The 23426-nt window shown below is 41.8% G+C and overlaps 1 protein-coding gene across 1 annotated transcript in view; it reads right to left on the bottom strand.

Annotated features, from left to right (window-relative positions):
- Positions 1–22082, bottom strand: part of maml3 (mastermind-like transcriptional coactivator 3) — a 109548-nt gene extending 87466 nt beyond the window's left edge. Inside the window, exon 1 of the mRNA XM_071503720.1 lies at positions 20734–22082. Coding sequence (XP_071359821.1) covers positions 20734–21105 — 372 coding nt within the window. The 5' untranslated portion in view covers positions 21106–22082. The remainder of the gene's footprint in view (positions 1–20733) is intronic.
- Positions 22083–23426: the final 1344 nt, after the last annotated feature.

Raw genomic sequence — 23426 nt, 5'->3', positions numbered from 1 at the left:
CGATGATTCAGCTGTATGGTTGTGTTGGAGGTCTGTGCTGTTGAATTATATTGCATTACACTGACTGGCGTTTCTATTATTTTGTCCACTCGACTTATATCAGTCAGGGTAGGTTATAGTATAATGAGGTCTTTAGTGTTTCAAATCATTAATAAGGGCCATAAAAAATAGTGACACATTATTTCAAGGTTTGGGAAGCAACTGAATCAATGTAACACATCTTACTGATGTAAATTTAATATGAATATCATTTAATTTAAGCACCATCTATTCACTATTGTTAGAATTACACTACTGTATATGACTGGCTCAAGAACTGAGGAGGCTGCATTTCTATAACAGTGCTAACTCATCGTGGATGGTAAAAAAAAAAAAAGTTCAAAACTGATGCTGCAGAACCAAAGATATCTGTAGTTGAGTCAAATATTTGGGTGTGTGATGCTAGTAGCTGCTAATGTAACCTAAAGCTACTTTTTTTCATTTTCTTCAGACCCAACTGACACTGACTCAAGTGACATCACTTGAGGACATTTATCAGACTCCACACAGCTTTCTCTGGAACCATAAAAGGCTCTGTAGAAGAATCAAGCACAATAAAACTACCTTTAACAATTAGAATGCAACAGCTGACTCTCAATCAGATATCGGAGCTTCCTTGAATGCACCAAGAAAGTCTCTGCTTGCCGCTGCATTATCACATCACAGCAATTTAATTTTAACCACAAAATAAACTAAGATAACAATATAACAAAATTGCTGATATGTGTGAACATGTTGATTTTGGGATAAAGCGAAACTTATGGGATGTTTTCATAACTGGCAGTTGTTACTTTAAATCAAAAGGATTGCAACTTGCAAAACCACTGGTGAGGCGACAGTTGGACTAAAATTGTAGGTGTCACTCAAGACTGAAAAAACAATCTTCCAGAGTCTTGATTCACTTCGTTCTCTCAAGCATGAATATGAAACTTCCTCTTTTTCACATTTTGACAGACCTTTCAAAACTTTCTTGCCGTATTTTCAACTCTGTATCATCACACTCCTGATCAATACTTCTCTCTGTCTCTCTCCCTCTCTGTCTGTTTGTGTCTCTCTATTTTTAGCTCTCTCTTTCGCAGATTAGGGGCCTATTTATAGACCCCCCCCTTATGCTGTCCAATAAGAGGGCTCTCTGCGGGAGAATGGCAGCGTCACAAGGATTCACACACCTCCCACTTGGCACCGGGCCCAACCTCCCTCCTCCTCTCTCCCCCATCAAGTCCATCCCACCCTCTCCCTCTACTCTCTTTTGCTTTCTCCTCCCATCCCTGTGCTCTCCTCCTCCTTTCTGCCCCCTTCCCCTCCCTCATCTATACCGGGTGGCTACTGGCACGGAGCCCACAGCTTCAGTGGAAACTTTACACACAGGAAAGAGCCGCACGTCAACCCCCCAAAGCCTGACTGTGGTGTGTGTTTAAAAAACTGCATCCTACTTACAAAAAGAGACAGTAAAGACAAAATATTCTACACCGGGCAACCTTGACAGAGTAAAATATCCAGGCCTCAAACTGCATGGCATCATTAAACAACACACATCCCTGATATACTGTGAAATATGCAGACAGAGAAACGTGCAGATGGACAGATAGGATTTTCTTCTTCTTCTTGACTTTTCCCCACTTTAAAAAAGAGGACATTACATAATTCTCCAAACACTTCCTCTCAAAGCCGAGAGCACTCTGCCGTTTTATCAGACACACACACACACACACACACACACACACACACACACACACACACACACACACACACTTGACATATCCAAGCAGACAGGCAGCCTGTTCGGGCTGTCTGCATCACAGTCGCTATGACAACGGTGGGAGAACAATCCACAAAAACAGCCACTCGGGAAAGGGGGGGGCAGAGGAGGAGAGAGACAGACAGACAGACAGACAAAGAGAGAGAGAGAAGGGGCTAATGGTAAGCTCATGTGTACGTGCAGCTGTACCAGCTCGGGCTCCATGCCATTTCTTTGCCGGACTCCCGACTCTGTTTCCTTCACCTGCCCTCTTCAGGAAAGAAAAATTCTCACAAACACGGGAGTCACATTTCATTTTCCAGAACATTTCCTTTTTCTTTGTGGCTTTTCCATGACTTTGTCTTAGTCAGAGTCATAAATAAACATGGTCAGAGAAAAAAAATATCACAAAATCAAAATGCTCCCAGTGCCTCTGCCTTTAATTCCTACTGATTCAACACTATCAGACACAATAGAGGCTGCGAGATTAGGTCACAGTCTATACTACTTTTCTACAGTACAAACCTCAACTGGATCATTTTATTACTTGGGGCATTCAAGTCTAATAATCAGTACAGATAATGTTGCAGAATGAAAAGGTTTAAGACCAGAGACTGTGGTTGTATTGACGACCCAGGTCCAAAGTGGTCAAAGCACATTGGCACACATTTTGAAATGTGGATGTTGTCACTGGGCCTGTTCTGGCCTTTAGGCTTAAGAGATAAGAGTGATTTATCTATGTCACAATATAGTAGCTCCGCCACAGGGCCTTTTGTACATAAAGGGCTGCAGTGTAGTTTACTGTATGAGCATTGGTTCAGAGACCTATCTGCACATGTTCATTGACCTCATAGACTTTTCCACCATCATCTTTTCCCTTCCTGTGCTTGCCTAGCAAAGCCGCTTCTTTTACACCCCTCACTGCCATTACAAACTGAATGTAAACACTGTTACATCCCACTGATGATCTAGTTTTGCAGCGATGCTACCACAGACAGCAGTTAAAAGCTACATACAACTCTACTTCAGCTGCAGTAACACCTCACCAGTGATGTATAATTCAAGCATTGTCCAAACTGAAACCTGACCGTGATGCAAGCTAGAGTCAAGAGGAACAAGACGATAAAGAACCAGAGGTCACTTTCAACTTCCTCTCACAAAGAAATCTGACCACAGTTAGGTGTGGGTAATATGGACAAAAGTCTCAGATCATAGTTGTAATAGGTTGTAATACAGTGAATTTTCTGCAGCTGCGCAACCAGCTGTGCAAGGCTGCACTAAGGCACAGCAGTGCTGCTTAAGCACAGTGACATTGCTAGCATGTTAGTGTTCACTGGGAATGTTTAACATATTCACCATCTTAGTTTAGCATGTCGGATAACTGGTCACAAACCAAAGTGGACTACATTTTCTCCCAATCATCTAGTCAATACTGAAATGACTCATTGGATAAATAAAGAATCTTTGACCTGTTTGGTGGCGCAAAAAGGAAAACTAAGGATCACCAAAGTCAGGAGGATTGATCCCCTAGGCACCACGAATGCCTAAAACAATGAATCTGATAGCTGTTGAGTTATTTCAGTCTTGGCCAAAGTGATGGACCAAAAAAACATGTGTTTGACAGAATATTACCATCCACGTTGGTAGTGTGGCTAATAACACGACAGGAACGGTGGTTTTCAGCTAATCACAAGCAGAGATATTGAGGCATGGTGACTCCTTTTATCAGAGTCAAAGTTTTATAAAGTCAGTCTGACTCAGATACACCCAGATCAGTCCACAGAAAGAGTGCAGGTATATAGCAACATATAGCACTGGTGATTTAAGCACAATGTTGATACTGGGATTTCATGACTGTCTTCAAGTAAACAGACCTGCACAAAGTGAAAAACCAGCCTGAACAGCTGACAGTCACTCAGCAGGTGGCTGTGCTGCGAACAGGCCAACACTTCTGATACCAGAACTTGGTAGTACAAGTTGTCAAACTCAGTTGTTTTCAAAGTGGGGTCCTTGAGGGGAATATTTATTTTTACTATAACTCCATTCATTAGTATTCAATAAGTAATAATGAGACAGCATGTATGACTATTTGTGACGTGGCTTTCAAACACTTTCTGTAATTAAACATTTAAAAGCACAAATCTTATCAGACAGGGGACCCTGGGACAAAATCTTATTAAATGGGGTCCATGATCTAATTTGTGTCAGTTTAGGGGCCCTTGATGTGAAAAGGTTTGAGAACCACTGTCCACTTTCGGAACAAGACACAAACCCTCCTCTTCATCAGGTGTTCAGAGTATACAGAGTTTATTTCTGAACACTGCTTTACATTATGAATTCTTCTATTTACCCAGTCTGAAACCACAGCAGGAATTTAGTCTGAACTGGCTGGGTAAGTGTTGAACAGTCCTGTCATCTACACAGTGTTTCCCCAACCATTGCCCACCCCCCAACAAGACGCCTGCCCACTGAAAGAACCAAAGAAAAAAAAATATATATATAATTTGGTTTTTAATTTTTTTGCGTTATTTACCTGAGGTATGTGCACTTGTTTAATTTCAGCTCACTGTGAGAGGCTCTATGGTGCTTTGCTGTCATTCAGTTTCTCTTCTCTGTTTTATGTTTCACCGTGTGTGTCTTAGCCCCTCCCCACACGCACAGAGCAGAGGACAGACAGGTTGACAAGAGCAATAAAAGCTTTCCAACAAGTTTTAAATCCCTGATGGACTGACATCGACCCCAAATATCTGAAAGTCAGACTAAAATATCTGCGTTTTTTTTAATGCATGCAACCTGTCGACCGTGGCGAGGATGCGATCTCTGCTGCTAGTGGCAGAGAAGATGGTCTACTAAAGAAAGCCAACATCCCTTCAACCTAAACTACAGGGTCACTTCCCAGAGTCTGATCCCACCAAAACTTTAGACATTTAAAGTAAGAGAACATCTCTTCTGTCTCTATCTGTCTGCACACTGAAAGGAGCCTGTTTGCAAAGACCAAATTGTTTTTTTTCATACCCATTTGCTTCACACACAGGTGTAATGAACTGGAAAAGCAATGGTGCTGAAAATATACTGTTAATGCTTAAAAATATTCAGTGTATGTGCATCACAAAGATTAGGACTTTTCCGTCTCTCCAGGGACGTCCGTTGGCTGACAGTTCGGATCCTCGAGGGGCTCTCTTTGTTATGTTTTGTGCAGCAGTCATTAGGTATCCATTAAAAAACTCAGTGGCTCCTTAACTGTCAACACGCCAAAAATAAAACAAGAATCCCAGACTGGCTGTTTTCATGAACAAGGAAAAGTGACAATTACAAAGGCTGAAAAGAGCATAATCACTGCTCTTCCCTGCCTGCAGTGGAAGTGCCAAATTTTAAAACTGTTACAACTTTTCACAGATGAAAGCCTTTTTGGACATTATCACTAAAGAGTTTCAGCCGAGCTTTAATCCGCTAACTCCACAAAGCTTGCTTGACAAAAATCATACCCTGCCTGACCCAAATCTGCTCAAAATCTTCAGGGAAATGTAGTTTTTCTTGGCTATTTTTACTATGCTGCACTCATCCTATGACTTCCAGTGCATTGCATGATAAACTGAAGTGAACAGTTTGTGACAGCAGAGAGTGGGGTAAACATCTGCCGATCTCGTCTCCTCAGTGCAGTCCACAGTCTCTGAGAGAGGAGACTGAAAGGCAGAGAGAGACAGGAATGTTGAAAGAGGTGTACAGAGAGCAGAGGTGGAGAAGACAGTGGGATGTACTGATGTTGACAGGGAAAAGAGAGTGAGCTGAGAAGGGGGGGGGGGGGGGGGGGGGGGGGGGCCTGAAAGGTAAAAAAAAAAAAAGGAAAAAGAAGGAGCACTCAGTGTTGAGAAGAAAGAACGAGAAGTAGTGTAAAGTCGGGGCAACAGAAAATCTATAAAATAACAGAGATGGACTCTCCGACAAACACATAACAACTTTTAATGGGGCAAAACTGAAATAAAACTTTTCATGATAGTCATCATATTACAGCCAGCTCGTGTGTATCAGATTCAGAGTTATTAAACCACACGATAACATCTCTAACAGGCATCTCCACTACAGTACAGCAGGGTCACTATTTCTATCAGGAATACAGCGAGGCAACAGTCAACACTGTCTGTTCTCTGCATCACAATCATGTCACAGCAGTTTAAGCATGTAAAGGTCTGATCAAATGTGATCAAAAACAAAGGAAGACAGAACAATTTTAGTTTTATAAAACTGTTAAAATATCAATCTCAGGACACACCACTGCAACTGCACAGAGCCCCTGCAAAATTTCTACCAAATATGATCCCAGAAAGGAACAGTTCAACATTTTGGGAAATAGCTAATTTGCTAATCAATGCCCATAACTGTTCTTTAAAGATCCAACATTGTATAAAATGAGATTTTCATGTCCCTTCTTGATTATAAAGCAGGTCTAGATGCTATATAAACACTGTGACCCACTGGTGGTTAGTTAAAATCTGCATATTTTTTTCAAGCTCTATTAATAAGTCTGACTAGTGTTTTGTTCAGCCTCTGTCTTGTGTGTGTGGATTGCAAACTTGGTCACTCACAGTTAAGGTATGATATCCACCGCCTGGTGTCAGATCACCAAAACAAGGATAAGCTGCTTGGTGGCTTTGTCTCTGTAGCTGCTGCACAGGCAAAGCATATTTCATATATGCAGTCTTCCAGTCTTGCTGTCCCCAATTACCCACCTCCCTGATGTCCCAGACGATCTCAGATTCTGCAGCTACACACGCTCCCCTGGCTGGCCTCAACACACACTGGTCCTGTGCAAGTGACCTGGAGGGTCAAGCAGCTAAGGGGAGTGAGCTGGAGGCAGGGGCAGTGGGAGACAGACACCCCAACATTGCAAGATAAGCAAGGGGTTTGCGCCAGAACCACTGATGGTACCAGTGTACCACCACACCTCCTCACCAACTCCAGATGCAGCACTGTAGTCTGAATTTGATCATCTGTTAAACTCATTTCAGTGACTGACCACCATGTTGTTACTAGAGCTCCAGAGAGGCCTGAGAGATATAAAACATTAAGATGCTACTACATTAAGATGGTTTTTGGTACTTAAAACCACAAATATATCTCCTTATGGATATCAAAACTTCAAATAAAACACTGGAAAAATGTTAGCCATTTAGCTTAGCCTAGCATAAAGACTTGCTCTGTCCAAAGGTAAGGCGATCAGCCTAGCAGCAGATCTGATTCATTAGTTTACTTTTTAAACACAGGACACGGTCTGTTATTTGAGAAAGAGACGTGTTTCCCACTTTGAAAAGAGCCTAGTTAGTGGCTTCCAGTCTTTATGCTAAGATAAGCTAACAGGCTGCCGAATGTAGCTTCATATTTACCACACAGTCATGAAAGTGGTATCAATCTTCTAGTCTAATATCAAGATAACTTTTTACCCACCTTTAATTTCTATTACTTTTCTGATACTTCTGGCTCCAATATGATTCAACACTGTGGCTAATTTTCTTAATTCGTCTTAATTTGAGACATTGTTTCACCACTGCCAGTCTAAAGATACAGCAAACAAACTGGCTGCTTTATTTTTCAAGTAGCTTTATGGACTACAGCTGGTTTGTGTGTAACATAAAAAGGGTCATGTTTCTACAGAGCATATATTTTAACAGAAGCTGTTCTATATTATTTTGGTGCAAAGGTACCACTTTTATTGTATATTCAAAGTGCTCAACATCTACTTACTAAAACATTAAGAATAATATTTAACAAATTTAATCAAAAATGCTAAAATAAATCATTTTCATTCACTATCTTACAGAGCATAATACAAGCATAGCATTAGTAAAATCCAATTAATAATTGGGCTAAAAGGAGAGATGGCTGAAAGCGAGAGTGTTTTTGAAAAGAGCAGCTGGCATGTTTCCTTGGTTGTGATCGTTGTTGCTGCTATTTTTGGAACCATTCAGGAAGTGATATAGAGAAAGGGTAGTGACGGAGTATTCAGCTCAACTCATCACACACCAAAACAAGTAACAGGCAGTAGGAAGACAGTACAGAGGAAAGACAGAGGAACCACAAGGAAGTGATACATGTGTATGGATATAATATCTGTTTTTTGTTCTACTCTCTCTATTTTTCAGTTAACTTTGGTGCAGTTAGTTGAGCAGTGCAGCACTGGATGATTGTTAAAGGACTGTTATTACAATAATAGCAAGAATCAAGTTCTCTAGAATTACAATTGTTAACTCTCACAGCACTGTACAGCACATTGTAGCCATTGGATACTGATTACGAAAGGTGCCCCTGTTCCACACCTACTGTAACCCTACCTATCCCATGCTATTTGACAGTCCATTCTCAGCATTGGAGGGAAACCAGGAAATGCATGAAGTTCAACAATACGATGACTTGGGGGAGCCACAATCTACATGATTGCAACACATTTGACCTAGATCCCTGACATTCTTAGTTTAACCAAAAAAATCTCAGCTCAACGTTGATGTTTCAATGGATTGGCTGGCTTCAGTGGATGTTGTGTAGACATGAAGCGACTGATAGTGACTGACAGATGAGTGTATTGATTTTAAGATTACTCTAGTTTGAGAGATCTACCTCAGGAGCTGATGATCAACACGCAAGAAATGTCTTGCCGGAAACGTCTGGTTTGTCCACATCCGACTGGTGATGGGGCTGACGAGGGACAAGCTGCACTTGTTCTGTGTGAACTTGTGTCCTCATGTGCTCTCACTGAATACTGCTCTGCTGTCAATCTCAGACTAGCAATGGGTACCGAAACCCGGAGTTAAATGGTCCCCGGTTCTAAGTCTTTCACGACCATAACATCGATAAGCTCCACTGTCATTGGTTCTCTTGTAGTGGAGAAAATTAAGAAAATAGATTTCTTATTAATTATTGCTCCATAAAAGTTCTTTCACACATTTTATCTCACCAACTCCATTTCTGATTAAGACATTCATCTATAATGCATTTTCACTATTCCCAATCCAGAACAGGGATCTCCCTCTGAGCCTGTGTGTGCACGGAGCAGGGGCATCTCTCTAAACCATGCGCACACACATAAACACACAAACAAACACACAGCAACCTTGATATCAGTGACAATGGCAGAGAGAACTAAACGTTCAAAAGTGTGGTTACACTCTTTGCAAGTGCAGCAGGTTTTTTGCATTTAACATGAGCAATCTGTCAAAATATCTGGTGAAAGTCCTTCACATACGGTTGGAGAAATGCAGTTTTCAGTTCGCTCTTCAGGTTTGTTATATATGAAAGCAGTCTGAAGAGCACACTGAGTTAACTAAATTATACGATTGATGGGTTAATGATTAAAAGTAACTATTAGTGCAGCCCAATGGCGGAGTGGTTAGGGCGCATACCACATGAGCTGATACTCTTAGCAGGCGAGTACCAGTTCGCCTCACAACCGGACCGACTCTTTCCTGCGTGTCATTCCCCCCTCTCTCTCTGCACCTTTCCTATCACTCTCTATTGTCCTGTCAAATAAAGGCAAAAATGCCAAAAAAAAAATCTTTAAAAAAAAGTAACTATCAGCGATTTGTTAAAAACAATACTTCTGCAGTTTAGTACTCAAGAATGTTAATTTAAATGCAGTACGTATATAAAAATAAAGCAAAATTAATTCTGTTCTTGACCTGTTTCTGTTTTTCAGTAAAAAAATAACACAGTACCGTTAAAGCACCAGATCAATAAGCAGTATCAGTAAGGCCAGTAGTACAGTTACAATCTTAAAGGCACTCATCCCTAATCCAAGACTCCTCTCCAAGGTTCCTAAACTACAAGCGCTCCAATGAAAACTGACATGGTGCCTGGGACAGCTCACAACTTGGTCTGATCTCCCACTGCATGACAAAGAAGATCTGGAGCAGAGTTCAGGATTTTGAAGGAACTTTAGGGTTTTTGGCTCCTATCTAAGAAATTTGTCTGGGACATGTAAATCCAGTTGGCACTGGCCGTTAGTTGGAGATTGCTCATTTCACCACCTCAGGTAAAAGCTCCAGGAAACGTGGGTAACTGGACTTTTAGTCAAACCACTTTTCATAAGACAAAGACCAAGACTGAATAATCAAGCACGACATCCACAAAGCAACCAAAGAGGGGCAGGGTTTAAAAGCAGCAGCTCACAATCGCCACAGATTAATTAATTTAGGCCAAAATAAATCAACTGACACTGACAACATGGCCTTTGTTTCAGCCAGATGTGTTGGCGTCTTGTATTCCCAGGCAACATAACAGTCATCAGACAATGGCTGTCATATTTGTAGGTCCCACTGCTGCACTACCATAGGACTTCCTGCCTGCAATCACCTGGTATAAATCAGTTATCAGACAGTAGCATAGCAACAATGTCGCTAAGTGTCTGACCACACGGTTAATATCCCCTCTCACGCTGTCCTGCTCTGCCCCACTGAGCCCTCGCTCCATCTTTTCCTCCCTATTGCCCTCTGCAGTATTATCAGATAATGCGTTTTTTTTCCCTCCTGCACTGCAGCCACTGTGGCACAATTACCCCGGCTGCTGCACTAATGGCTATTGATGCAGCTGAGGGCCCCACACACACACTTGCACACGCAAACATTCATAAAAAATTCATGACGCTGGCTCAATAGGAAGGTGCGGGGGGTCTGGCCAGCCCTAGAAAGAACAACAAATGTCATTTAACAAAGGAGGGAAGAGGCGGATGATACAAGTCTCGATATCATTGCACAATAGCACACAGAAAAACACATGAAAACACATAGATTTGTTGATACTAATTGTACGAAGAATCATCAGGCTAAGTTTAAATAAACCTTTAACCAGCAATTGAACAGATATTCATGTCTGTATACAGTATTTGTGCTTGCAGATCTGTGGGTATACAGTAACAGCCTGTGTATATGTGTCTCTATGTGCTGCAGGAGTCTGCGTGGTAGGTAATTCCCTCTTAGTGCGGGATTTCTCCCTGCCACCGACCTGTGCTGAGAGAGCTTTAGAGCGCTAAGCCTGCTAGCTGAGACTGAACCAGGGATCACCGGAGACAAGGAGCAAAGAGATGGAGGAAGGGATGGAGAGGGAGAGGGTAAAGAAAAGCAAAGCACGGGTGGGTCTGAATCATTGAAAGGAAAGAAGGGAGGGCAGATTAGGAGGAGGAAAAAATGAAAGGTCAAATGGAGGTAGGAATGGAAGGGTGAGGGGGAGAGAGGAGGAAAAACAGAAAAGGATTCCGGCTTGGACAAAGTAGAAGCCGGGTGTGATGGGTGGATGTAGACATAAAGTGGAAAGGGATGAAGGATGGAGGAGGGACAGACTACAATTTAGTGCTAGAAAATAATTCTCCGGGGGTTTCAGGGGTTTTCAACTGATCCTGATTGACCCCGAGTTTAAACAGACAAACAGGAAGGTCACCCGGTGGTTGCCTAGCACCAACAGGAAGCTGAACGCTGGCCGCCTAAGAGGAGGTGATATTTCATCTGTTTTACTGCATCTGCTTAAAAATAGAGACGAAAAGTCATAATGGCAAAAAGTGACTTCAACAGACCATAATAGTGTAAAAATATTGTGTGCTCCCATTAAACCACCACATATCCATCACTATGACCAGTGGTGGAAAGTGACAAAGTACACTCTCTCGAAAACTTTATTTAAGTACAATGTTGATGTATTTATCTCGGGTATATACTACTGCTACAATTTGCTACACTACGTCTAATTTAAAGCTGTAGCTACAGGTGACTTTGAGGATTATGATTTTAAACACCATAGTTGCAACCCCTTGTCTGGTTTCAGGTGTCTATGAGATGGTAGCAATTTCACCAAAGAGACATTTCCAAGATAGTTTTAAATAACTGAGCCACCAAGAGGTAAAACTACACAATATTTCATAAAAAGACAAAGAGTAATCACGTCATTACCTCTCAGACTTACATTGCGACTCTTCACCTGTATAAAAACTGGCTTCCCTCAAGCTGCTATAACAGTAAACGCTGCTTACACACTGATGCTTCAGTACCAACAAACACAGTGTGCATTAACATATCAGATATTTTTCTGCAGAACAAGCATTTTTATCAATGATACTTTGAGTACATTTTGCTGATAATACTTCTGTACTTTTACTTAAACAGAGTTTTGAATGATGGACTTGTAATGGAGTATTTCAACGTTCATGTTTCACTTCAGTACAGGATCTGATTCCACCACTGACTGTAACTCAACAGTAAAGAGTAAGCTACCAAAAGTTAGATGTGTCTGCTACTGATGTAATTGTCTTCTAGCATTATGTAGTGAACGACAAATCACATGAGAGTGAGAAAGGGAGGGAAAGAAGTGTGTAGCAGCAGAGTGAGTAGCAGATAAAGGTAATAGTGAGGTTAAAAAAATAAAAGATAAAAATTGGCAAGATTTGGTTGAAAAAGAATTGAACAGGACATCCAAGAAATAATAATAATGCTGGAGGAAATACTTACAAACAAGAACACGTGTTTTTTGTTTTGTTTTTTTCTTTTTGGTCCAGTGGCCACATTCAGTATTAAACTCCCAACTGTATTCCCTTAAATTTCGTATTTATTCCAAAATGTAGCTTTTAAATAGGAAAGAGCCACTAAATGACAGCTGCTTGTTGACCAGAGAAGCTAAACAGCTAAACTGCCAAAACTGACCAGCATTTGACTGGTGGCGACTTCCAACGTCTCAGTGGATTGTGATAAGAGACAGTGTTGCTTCCACTTGACTGCAACCTTGAGCAAACATTCTTACATTCAACCTGTGGACAACACATTCACACCAGAGTTGACAGTAGAAGAGTGTAGTCGCCATGTTTTCTTTTGCATTCTCCTCCTCATGTTACACAGTATGAATCTACTGTATGTGTACGCTTCCATTTAAAAAGAGGTATACTTTAAGTATTGGGTTAAAGTATACCTTTAGGATTGGGTTCAATTTTCCACTCACACACTGTCAATCCAACAACCAGCAATTACCCACATATTCACGCAGTTGTGTGTGTGCTGGATGCACAGGGGCCAGGGCCAGGGGGTGTCCTCTCCCAACATGACATTTTCAGCAAGTCGTGGCAAAAAAAAGAATACAAAATCACCTATTTCAGATTATTTTGGCTTTACAGAGATGCAACCAATAAGGTGAAGAACCTAAATAAAGCAATTTGCCGGCAACAGATTCTAACACTTCCAAATTGCATGAGCATTTGTGAATCACTGAGAGCTTACAACACACTGAGAGTGTGTTGTATGTACAGTTGAAATTAACATGTCAGATGCTACATGCTTCAGTCACGACTGTAGCACGACATTCACATCTACACACACACACACACACACACAACAGATTCATTCTACTCTCACATTTATGGGGAATGCAGCGCACATATGCACATTAACTCACACACACTCACACACACACACTTGTGGTGTATCACAGTGGACCTAGGCATCTCTGATAACAACCTCATTCATATTTTACAGTGTGTTTGTGCGAGTACATGGGGGGGTGAAAGGAACAAAGATGAGTTCCCTCCATTGTACTATCAATAATGTAAAATCTAAACTGCCCCTCAGATGCTTCTTTAAGGCTATGCTACCTATTGTATGCAGAAGAGTAAGCTAACGGCCTTCAAACTAAATCCAAACAAAAAGGAAGCACCAGCTCACAAGCCACAGAGATAAGACACTGAAGATACAAGAGACCTTCTACTGGTTCTCTCTTTACTGAAGAACATTTTTACAGGCAGTTAAATCTCTCAGTATACCGGTGGCTTTGTGTTTTAGCTACTCCTCTATAGCTGGACTGATAAACCAGACCTTGATTTTTGTACCACGGTCTTCTGGTATCGCAACACCAGATCATGCACAAATGCCAAATATACGCTGCGTTTTCATTGCAGTTGTGTGCAAAATAGAAGGGATTGTTTTTAGAAAAGTCAACAAAACACAATTGTAAATTGTCTGTGTTTCCTTTGAATGATATTATGTGAATAAAGCTGGGTTTTCTCTTCTCGCGATATTTTTCCAATTGAAGAGTCGACGGATTTCGAGCATCTGCCAAGTGTTGGGACGGTGATTTCGGATGCATCCACAATAGCGGTCACATTATTTAATCAAAGGCGATGAGGGCACCTGGTGCACGTGATGATGGATCGGCAAACCCCTTATATCAGCAGCAGCCACGTACCAGGGACTTTTGGGAGATAATAGTTTGACATGTTTTTGGATGTAATGTGACTACTCATGTCATGTCATATGCCTTAAATGCTGAGAAAATGTTTCCATTTTACTTTTGAGAAATATTGCATATTGCAAATATTGTGAAAAAAACATGTTTCTGCAAAATCTGAGAGTTTTTTTTAAAAATTCACTTGTTTCCATTACTCGTTTTTTAGTTCGCAATTTCAAATTGGGCATTGAGCTGTTTAATGGAAACACAGCTAGCTGTCACCAAACCAGTGTCTCCTTTACACAGCTTGTCTGCAAAAGAGCTATGCTCCTTGTTTAAGTAAAAAAGTCAAATATCAGTTGAAATATAATCATCTCTTTTTTTTTAATCATTCCAATATTGACACCAGTGTCAGCCTCAGAAATCCAGTATCAGCTGGGCTATAATCTCTTCAGTTTTTGATTACTCAATTAACTATTTAGTATGAAATGTCAGTAATAATTCTTATCACCACTTCCCAGAACCCAAAGTGAAGTCTTCAAATCTTTTTGTTTTGTTGGACCAAAACTCCAAAACTCCAAGATATTCAGTTTATCGTTATATGTGCCAAAGAGAAGCAGGAAATCCTGCCATTCAAGGAGAATGAAGCTTTTGCTGTCCATCAACCAAATCAAATCATTAAATCAACAAATGGTTTCAGCTGTAATCATAAATGCAAAAGCTCCTGAGCCATTATAGCTAATTCATATAATATCAGCAGGTGGCCTGTATGAGTCTACAGCAGAACCATTCACCATCATCATTGATTAGAGCAAGTGAAATAAATAGGGAAACATAGATTTGGAGAAAACAGGCTGATTATTAGAGGATGCAGGCTCTCTTAAGGTTTGACAATAAAGTGTTAGCAGGCAACTCCATGCAAAGCTGTCAAGTGAAGAGAAAAAAAACTTGAAACTAGTTGAGCAAATATTTGAGGACTGAAACATGAGCAAGGCCTTCTGCCATACCCTGTTGTAAGTACAAGCTTCTTAACAGGCAGAGTAAGCGTGTGTGTGTGTATGACATAAGTATCAGTATTATTCATTTGAGCTTTATTTTAAAAAATCTACCAAAACTTTCTGAACTGTGCAGGACGGAGGGACAACTGTTTCCTCACTTTATTCGGGGTCTGTGCTGAACGTGTGTGTGTTCCTGAAGAACATGTGAACAAGCGTGGGTGGAAGGGAATGTGGTCACAGCCGCCCCAAATCAAAAACATCCAGAGTGTGTGCGTGTGCTTGTGTGTGTCTCTGTGTGTGTGAACTGAGGGACAGGAGTGAGGAAAAAGCAAAAAAAAAACAAAAAACAAAAAAAAGATTGACAAAAAATTGAATAAAGTGCACAGTCGAGCAGAGGAGTTTTAAAAAGCCACAGTCAATAAAAAAAACTAGAGGGAGTCAGAGCAAGATTAGTGTGTAATGAGTCAAAAACAGCATGTCTGTGATGTCATGAGTGTTTGTCGACGTCACACTCTGCATGTGTGCGTGTACGTACTGGTGAGTGCCAGCTTTATGCCAGCTCAGTGGTTTAAATATAGCACTTGGGCAACAGTCCCAGCTGACATTAACAATGCTATAGCCACTAAGACCCATCTACACTACATTAGCGCTGCACTAACGCTGAAACCAGAGACGTGGTGAACAGAGGGAGGGAGGAGAGGGAAGGAGAGGAAGGGAGGGAAGAGGGAAGGCCTCGGATTCATGAAAACTCAGCCGCCCACACTCCGGCCTCTGCTGCCAAGAGTTGAGCAGGACAACTGTGTGTGTGTGTGTGTGTGTGTGTGTGTGAGACATTCCACGGTGAGGTGGATGCCAAGGAACGAGCACAGCCGAAGACAGACTGTCCTGAGCTACTGTGTTTTAGTGGAACTAACGAGCCCCTCGCTGTGCACCTTGGCCTCGCAGCTGTAAACTTGTTAGCGATTAGGTAATCAGATCTGACTGGATGTTTTGTCAAAAAATGTTCAGGTCACGATTCTGCTTTTAAGCAACATTGTGGCCCTGTTGGTTTGGAGACACGTGCCTGTAACTGAAAGGTCACGAGTTTGATCCTCGCAATAGCCCGTGTGCTTCCATCAGGAGCTCAACAAAGAAACACTGCCTGCTCACACGAACATGACAGCCACTGGTAGATGTGTTTTGGTGTTTGTCTGTGCCCTTAGATCACAAGCCAAAAGCAGACAACTTCACATCATGTTTAGATATTGAGCGCAGTTTGACAGCAAAACTCTTTTCAGCAAAAAAGCTTTTAAAAATGTCTAATTTTCTGTGTCGCTCACACAGGATCAACGTGCAGTTTTCATTTTTAGACTCATGATTTGATGCTAACACTCAACAATCAGACAGTGGCCTCAACAGCCTGGCATGCAACACAGCCAGAGGACGTTGCTGTTGTTTTGAGGCACGACACTGCCGGGGCCATCACTAACGGTTTCTCCACCAACACACGCAATCAACAAGCTCACACCTGCTCCCTGTGGGTTGTCAAATGTCATTCTGGAAAGATCACGGCACTGACAATGTAAAACCGGACCATGACCACCAAATAACATCGATAACATTACAGACATCACAGACTGATGATGTGTAATAGTATAGGATTATTGAAGGATAATTTTCCTGCTTCTTTCTGATTGGTTTTCAATCACTGGTGGCCAAACAGAACAGTTTTAACCTTAATCCTGCACCATGTTCATCTTATACTGATGCCTTCTACTAAACCGTGACCCAACCAAACTGTCACTACACAAGTATTTCCCTTGCATTTAACACTACAATGCATTTGTATTTTTAAAAAGAACTGCTTTTAGGCTAAATTGTGGATATAATCAATTTATCAGCGCCATCTTAACACAACAGTCTTGTGTTTCCCTCTACTCATCACTATATATAGCATTCATTTAATCAGGTATTCTCATTCAGATCAAGATCTCTTTGGCAAAATAGATGTAAGTGCAGCAGAGGAAATACAAATAGAACAGAGATAAGACACAACAAAGCACAGTCAGTCACACACCAGCAAACAGCATCAGATACAAGGAGAGGCATCCCAAAAAAGGTCCAACATAAAACAAGTTTAAATTCATCCAAAGGGATGAGACTAATGGCTTCAGCCTTGAAATGCTGAACTGGTTAAACCGAATTCAAACTTGTTGTAAGGGGTTATTAAACGTCGCGCTGCAGAAGGATTTCTCTCACTGATAGCACCACTGCAACACCAGATGGATGTATTGCATATGACTAAAAAGATTACTGGGCCTTTCTTCAACATGCTTCATCTTGTCTTCACCATCAACAATCACCACTGGCATTGGACGCTTGTAGGAGAAAAGACAAGCAGCCTGAGCTGACCAATCCCAGCTCTTGCAGCATCTTTTTGGAGGTGTACAGCTGACAATTGCTACGTCCATCAGCTTCGCAGCTAAACTGTAACCGCTATAAACCCAGCTTTACCTTCTACAGCTCAAATTTTACTTTCTGTGTTCATGGACCTCTTCCTGTGTGCAACCCTTTGCTGTACAAGTGAGAACAAGCCGATGCAGACAAAATTGTTGCCTATTAATTTTCTTTTGATTAACGTATCAATTAACCTACTAATCATTGCAGGAGTTAATAAATATGAAACAAATACATAAAACGTAGTACGTTAAGCAAGTGTGTAAAATCTGTGTTGATGTGGAGTTCAAAACTGAGGACCACTTTACAAGTATGAAGTCTGTGTGTGTGTGTGTGTGTGTGTGTGTGTGTGTGTTACTGTACACAATGGACAGGGAGTTAACAAACAATCTCTCTATATGTCATGGAGCTATAATTGTTGGTTTTTACAATGTACCTGTAAGTTGGACGCCATCTGTTTGCTTCTGAACCATTATAACATCTGTCCTGAGCATTACCACAACATATAGCATTTGTTTTGACTACTCGTCCATACTAAGTATATACAGTTTATACATCATGCAGAGATTTGAATGAACCCCTAACTATCCCAGTGTTAGTGCAATATGATACCTGGCTGGTGACAGAGAGCAGAGAGGCTGCTCAGTGTTTAGTTAGAAACACTCCCATTATTCTCCCAACCTCATTTTCTCACCTGAGGAAAGTTTAATAATTTGACAGATTCACACAAAGAAACAAATTTTTAGAATCAAGCTGTAGGTGATTACACTGGGAAAATCATATCACAGGTCCCCTTCACCTGTATCCACAGCTTTTTATGAGAATACCGTCATAGAAATGGTGGGAAAAGGCAGAATGAGCTCCCAGTGTCTTCTTCTCCTTTCTCACTAATAGTTAGCCTATAAACACAAACACACACTTTCCATAATTATAGGCTTGCTCCTGCCCCGACGTGGGTGTGTCTGAGAACCATTAGACCAGAGCACAGTTTACCGAGGCGCTCATGACAATACAAAATACTGAAAAACATTACACTTAAACAGTTTGAACCATGGACTTGCACGTTTATTTTTCTCAATTTACAGCTATAATCTGCCATAACTGGTTCAACAAGTTCTTGCCACTTTGTCAAACACTATCTTGCTGCATCTGCCATCTGCATCTTGTTTTTTACATATTTCATCTAATTAGAAGTAAATTGCTGGCATTGCTGACTAAAAACTGACAGTTAATATATTGACCAACTAGTCCTACAGCTCATGTCACTGACAAAGAGTCATTTTTGTCATTTAGCCTTATGATGTCAAGTTCTTATTTTCATCTAAATGAGCATATTTGCAGCTGTATTCATCCAATAGGTGTAGATGAAACTGTACTGAAACACCCTCCCCACATGGTATATGTCCAACAACAGTCTGCAACAAACCCCTACAGATTAAGGCCCTCAGGGTATTTGTGTATGCATGTGTGCATGTGACGTGTGTATGTGTGCATGTGATGTGTGTAGTCACATCAACAGCATACTTGGCTTTCCTAGAATGCTTGCTTCTGTAGTGACTGCATACAGCCATCTAGCTGCAGCTCTTCTGAGAAAAAATGGGAGAGGGATGGCTGATTTTTTTTTTTTCATTTTCGTTCAGCAGCTTTACAGTTCATGCTTCAACAATACGAAGAACTTACAATGTAGCATGAAAAGGGGTACCAACACCCAGGTCTCTGGGATTTAGCAAGCGAATGTTGTGTTTGCATACAATGTGTCACAATCGGTGACTGAGAGAGGAGCAGAGAGGGACAGAGCAGAGGGATGCTACTGTGTCTTTAAGCAGTAATCCCTCCACTCTTACAGCATTTGTTGCCGGCCATGGGCCATGGGCGGTTCGGTTTAATGTCCACAAGAGCTGCTGGGAGGTCCTGCACTATTAAAATCACTGCTGCTCTCTCAGGCTGTAGCTGGTCAGGCTTGTGCGGCTCTTAAATCATGACTGAGGCTGCCTCCGAAATTAAAGACGCTCTGATTTTGCATTTCAAAAGGGGAGGAACTTGGCTCATCACAGCCACAAAGGGGATAACAATGCTGACATTCCCGACATGTATCTTTTCTAAAGGAAACCAGAGCTCGCCCACAGGAGATGTCGTGTGAGCGGGGGACACTGCACAGTTTGCCGGTGTCTGTCTCCAGCTCTTTCATGCAACAAACAATAGTCAAACATCAGGACATTTTCTTTAAAATGACAAAATCTGATCATTTAAAGATCACATCTGCAGACCTGCTCATTGGTGAAAAAAAAAGACTACAAACCAAGATCTTCATAGGACAACCATAAGACATTCAAAAGTCCTCCATATGTTACCACTGCCCCCTACCAACAGGAAATCACTGTAGCATTCCTATAAAATCTACCATGAGTTTATATTGACTCTATTAGACTTACATTGACTTGCATGTCCTAAAGCACCACTGCATTATTTTTGCAAGGACAGGCAGTTTTTGTGAAAGTAATAGAGAATTCTTGTAAGTTATGTGATCACTACATTATTTTTGTGTGAAGGTCCATGGTTTATTATGAACCAATCCTCAAAAGTTACTTAGAAAACAAAGAATTATTCAGTAGCTATTGTGGCAGCCACCTGAAGTCATTTTCAAGTCTGATTACAGGTTACTCTCAGTGAGGTGTCTGTGATTAGGTGTTTGCAACCGTGAGGACTGGCTGATGATTGTGAGTATGTTACATAGGTTACAGAGCAGGCTGGAGCATAAACTGCTGCTGCTGAGACCAAGGAAGCAATGTTGCAACGTTAATGCTTGCCTGTCTTGCAGAACAATTTTCACCCAAAAAACAAAGAACAAGAAAGAAGAAGTTGTTTTCAAAAAAAGCAGCCACCCCCCAGAAGTTTGTGAGCTAGAAATCAAAACTTGACAATTAGCTGTGCCTTCCAAACTTTCAGCCTTCCTTTGAGCATAAAGCAGCACTGATCTTGCAAAAGATCAAATATCAGTTGTCAGGCTTGTCATTTCCAAATCTTGCAGCATTCAAGCTCTAGCAGCCTGTTTTCTTCAACAAGGGCTGGATTTCTTTGTAAACAGAAGCAGCAGTTGGCACTCTGGTTTGAAAAAGTGAAGTGTGTGTTTCCAAAGCAATTGCCAGCGCTCTATGAACGTGTTTTCAACAAGTTTTCACAGTAGTGCACAAGTAGTAGTATTGCAGCTTGCTGCATGATGGGGGTCCAAGAATTTGGGAACAGAGATGGAGGGGAAATGAAAGAGAGGGACTGTGTACTAAAGTGTGTGTTGTGTTTCTGTGTGAGAAGTCTTGACCGTGATTGAGGGCTCGTTCTTACCGCTATTAGCGTGTTATTCCTCTGTTCCGTGGAGGAGGCAGAGTCCGGGTCCGGCTGCTTGCTCTGCGGCTGCTTGCTGCTGCCGCCGGCGGACTTCTTGGCCCTCTGTTCCAGACTCCGCTGGTACAGGCTGACCGTCTCCCTCCGCTCTATCTCCAGCTGCTCGGCGTGGGCTTGCTGGTACCTGTTCTCGCAGTTTACGTGGTGTCTTCGGCAGCCCTCTATCCGCTGCCTCAGCCTCTCCACCACGGTGCTGTGCTTAGGTATGCCCACCGCCCCGGCGGGCACCACGCTCCCGGCGGCCGGGTTCATGCTGTTGTTGATGCAGATACTGCCGTTGGGTCCGGCAGCGGGGGAGGCGAAGTCCCCCATCACTGGGCCGAGTGGCTGCTATTTTGGAAGAACTTTTCTCCCCGTCAAGCTCACCGCCACCGCCGCCGCCTCCTCCTTCTCCGACCACCTCTTCCTCCACCTCCACCACCTAGTGTCCTCTCCCTCGCTGCCCTCCCCCGTTGAAGGGTCCCAAGAAACCGGGAAGCAGAAAGAAGATACGACCGACAACAGCGGCTGAAGCGAGCAACAACCGGGGAGGTTTAAAGGGCTGTGAGCCTAGCAGTCATAGGGGTAAAGGATCGCGAGTGACCGTGTCTTCTCCCCTCCTCGGTACTGTTTCCAAACAAACCGCTCCCGAGAACACAAATCACACCCAGCGTGAGTGAGACCCGGGCAAGACCCAAACTGAATTCAACAATAAAAACGGCTGCCACGCTGCTAACAACAACTCCGCTTGAAAAAAACAACAATACGGTGACTGTCTGAACGTTAGCAGGCACTCAGTGGTCATATACACACAAACCGTCCCGCGGAGGAGCAGCAGCGGCAGCAACAGTAACAGTCCACTCGCCGTTTTACGGTGTTGTCCTTTGAGAAAAAGTTTTGCTGCCTGAACCGAGCGGGCTCCGGAGTTTCCCAGTGAACTTGCATCTCATATGGTTTTGGTTTGAAAGAAATCCCGGTGAAGATGTTGTTGAGTTCGGGGAAAGCGCACAAGCGCCCTCGGTAGTCCGGTTGTGAAGCAACTAGAGTTGCCCAGACGGCGCAAAACGCGGATATGGGAAGCAGTGGCGGAAGTCTGTAGTCACTGGCTGCCGCCTGCCACCATCACAATAATCATGTCCGCTTCTCCACCATGCCAGCGGAGTGATATCAGGACAGGAGTTGAGTAAAAACCAGCTAGAGGCTGTGAGGAGCCCGCTGTTGGACACCCGGAAAACACGGGGTGGAATCCGGAGTGTATGCCGGAGAGGACCGGGCTGGTCCCACCCATCACCTTTCCTGTGGCTTATTCATGGGTAACACCACTTTTAAACAAAGTTAGATACCAGAGCTAAAAAAAAAAATCTGGCTTTGCCTTTGATGTAAATGCGTTAGCGCGGGTTAGGTCCACGACCAGGCGCTCATTAGCCTACCTCATCACCACGTTTCTCGCAGCATCAGTATTTAACTTTTTTTTTTTTTGAAAAATAATTTAACATGACCTGTCATATACAAAAACACATTGCATACAATTCACAAAATAAACAAAAAGTACAACACTGTTAACCACAACATATAAAATTAATAATACCACAAATTAAACAATTAGCATCGTGCACCACCACCAGGGAGGTCAGACCAGAACATTTCTATAGTATCTGTGACAGAACTACAGAATAAAATTGCTCTTAACAATAGAATATATACTACATGAACTAGAGTAAACTTTCCATAAGCTGACGTTTTATAAAACAGTGAACAGAATTACAATGTTTTAGTAACAAAGCTCTATGTAGACATTTTTACCATAAAACAAAGTTATATTATTAATTAATTATAGGATACTATTACGATAATACTACCTTAATTAACAGGATACTTTAATACTATTACACATTTTGGGTTTAGCAGTGAAGGGTCCCAACTTAGATTTTCAGAGCTGCATCGTGTGTGAACGGTGACTGAATCAAACCTGGGTGTGTGACAGTGGTAATAGAAAGCCTTTACAATGGGCCCATGATAAACAAATGCCTCCTTCACACACAAACCTTAGAGGATTTCTTTTCCATGAGTTCAGCTCAGGAGAAGTTAATGGAACAACTTAAATTTGTTGCATCAACAAATACGACATTACGACCTTACATTTGTCATTCAATGGATTGAAAAGAGTGGAGTTTGGAAGCTTCACTGCCAGTATCTATAACCGAAGAGTTGTTAACTGTTATGAACTATTGTAGCAATGGTATTTAAGCGCACCACAAAAATGTGGAATGCACTACCACAACCACATATTACCATCTAAATCCACATTTATTGAGATCATTTCTCCAAATTTAAATCATATTGTCAGAATTGTGAAACAACTATCACAAAAAGTTACAAGGAAGGACGTCAGAATATTGAATGTGTAAAATGAAATACTTTTCTGTGGTTGATTAATTATAGCTCAAACAATTTAGGGAAGGAATTGATAGTAATGATAAATTTAATTTATCAAGAACTATATAATAAGCTTCCTATGATGTAAACTATTGATTGGCCTGCTCATGTGATGCACTGTGTAGGTGTATTGCATAATTTAAAGGTAATACATCATCTGCTGAGTGTAGAGCCTATAATACAAAGTACAAAAAAATATACAATATGTACAGTGGCAA

Source organism: Trachinotus anak, unplaced genomic scaffold (genome assembly GCF_046630095.1).
Source record: "Trachinotus anak isolate AG129_WGS33_773 ecotype Australia unplaced genomic scaffold, CSIRO_AGI_Tana_v1 ptg000019l, whole genome shotgun sequence".
In the NCBI taxonomy this organism is placed as follows: domain Eukaryota; kingdom Metazoa; phylum Chordata; class Actinopteri; order Carangiformes; family Carangidae; genus Trachinotus; species Trachinotus anak.
This window is presented reverse-complemented; position numbering and strand designations above follow the sequence as displayed.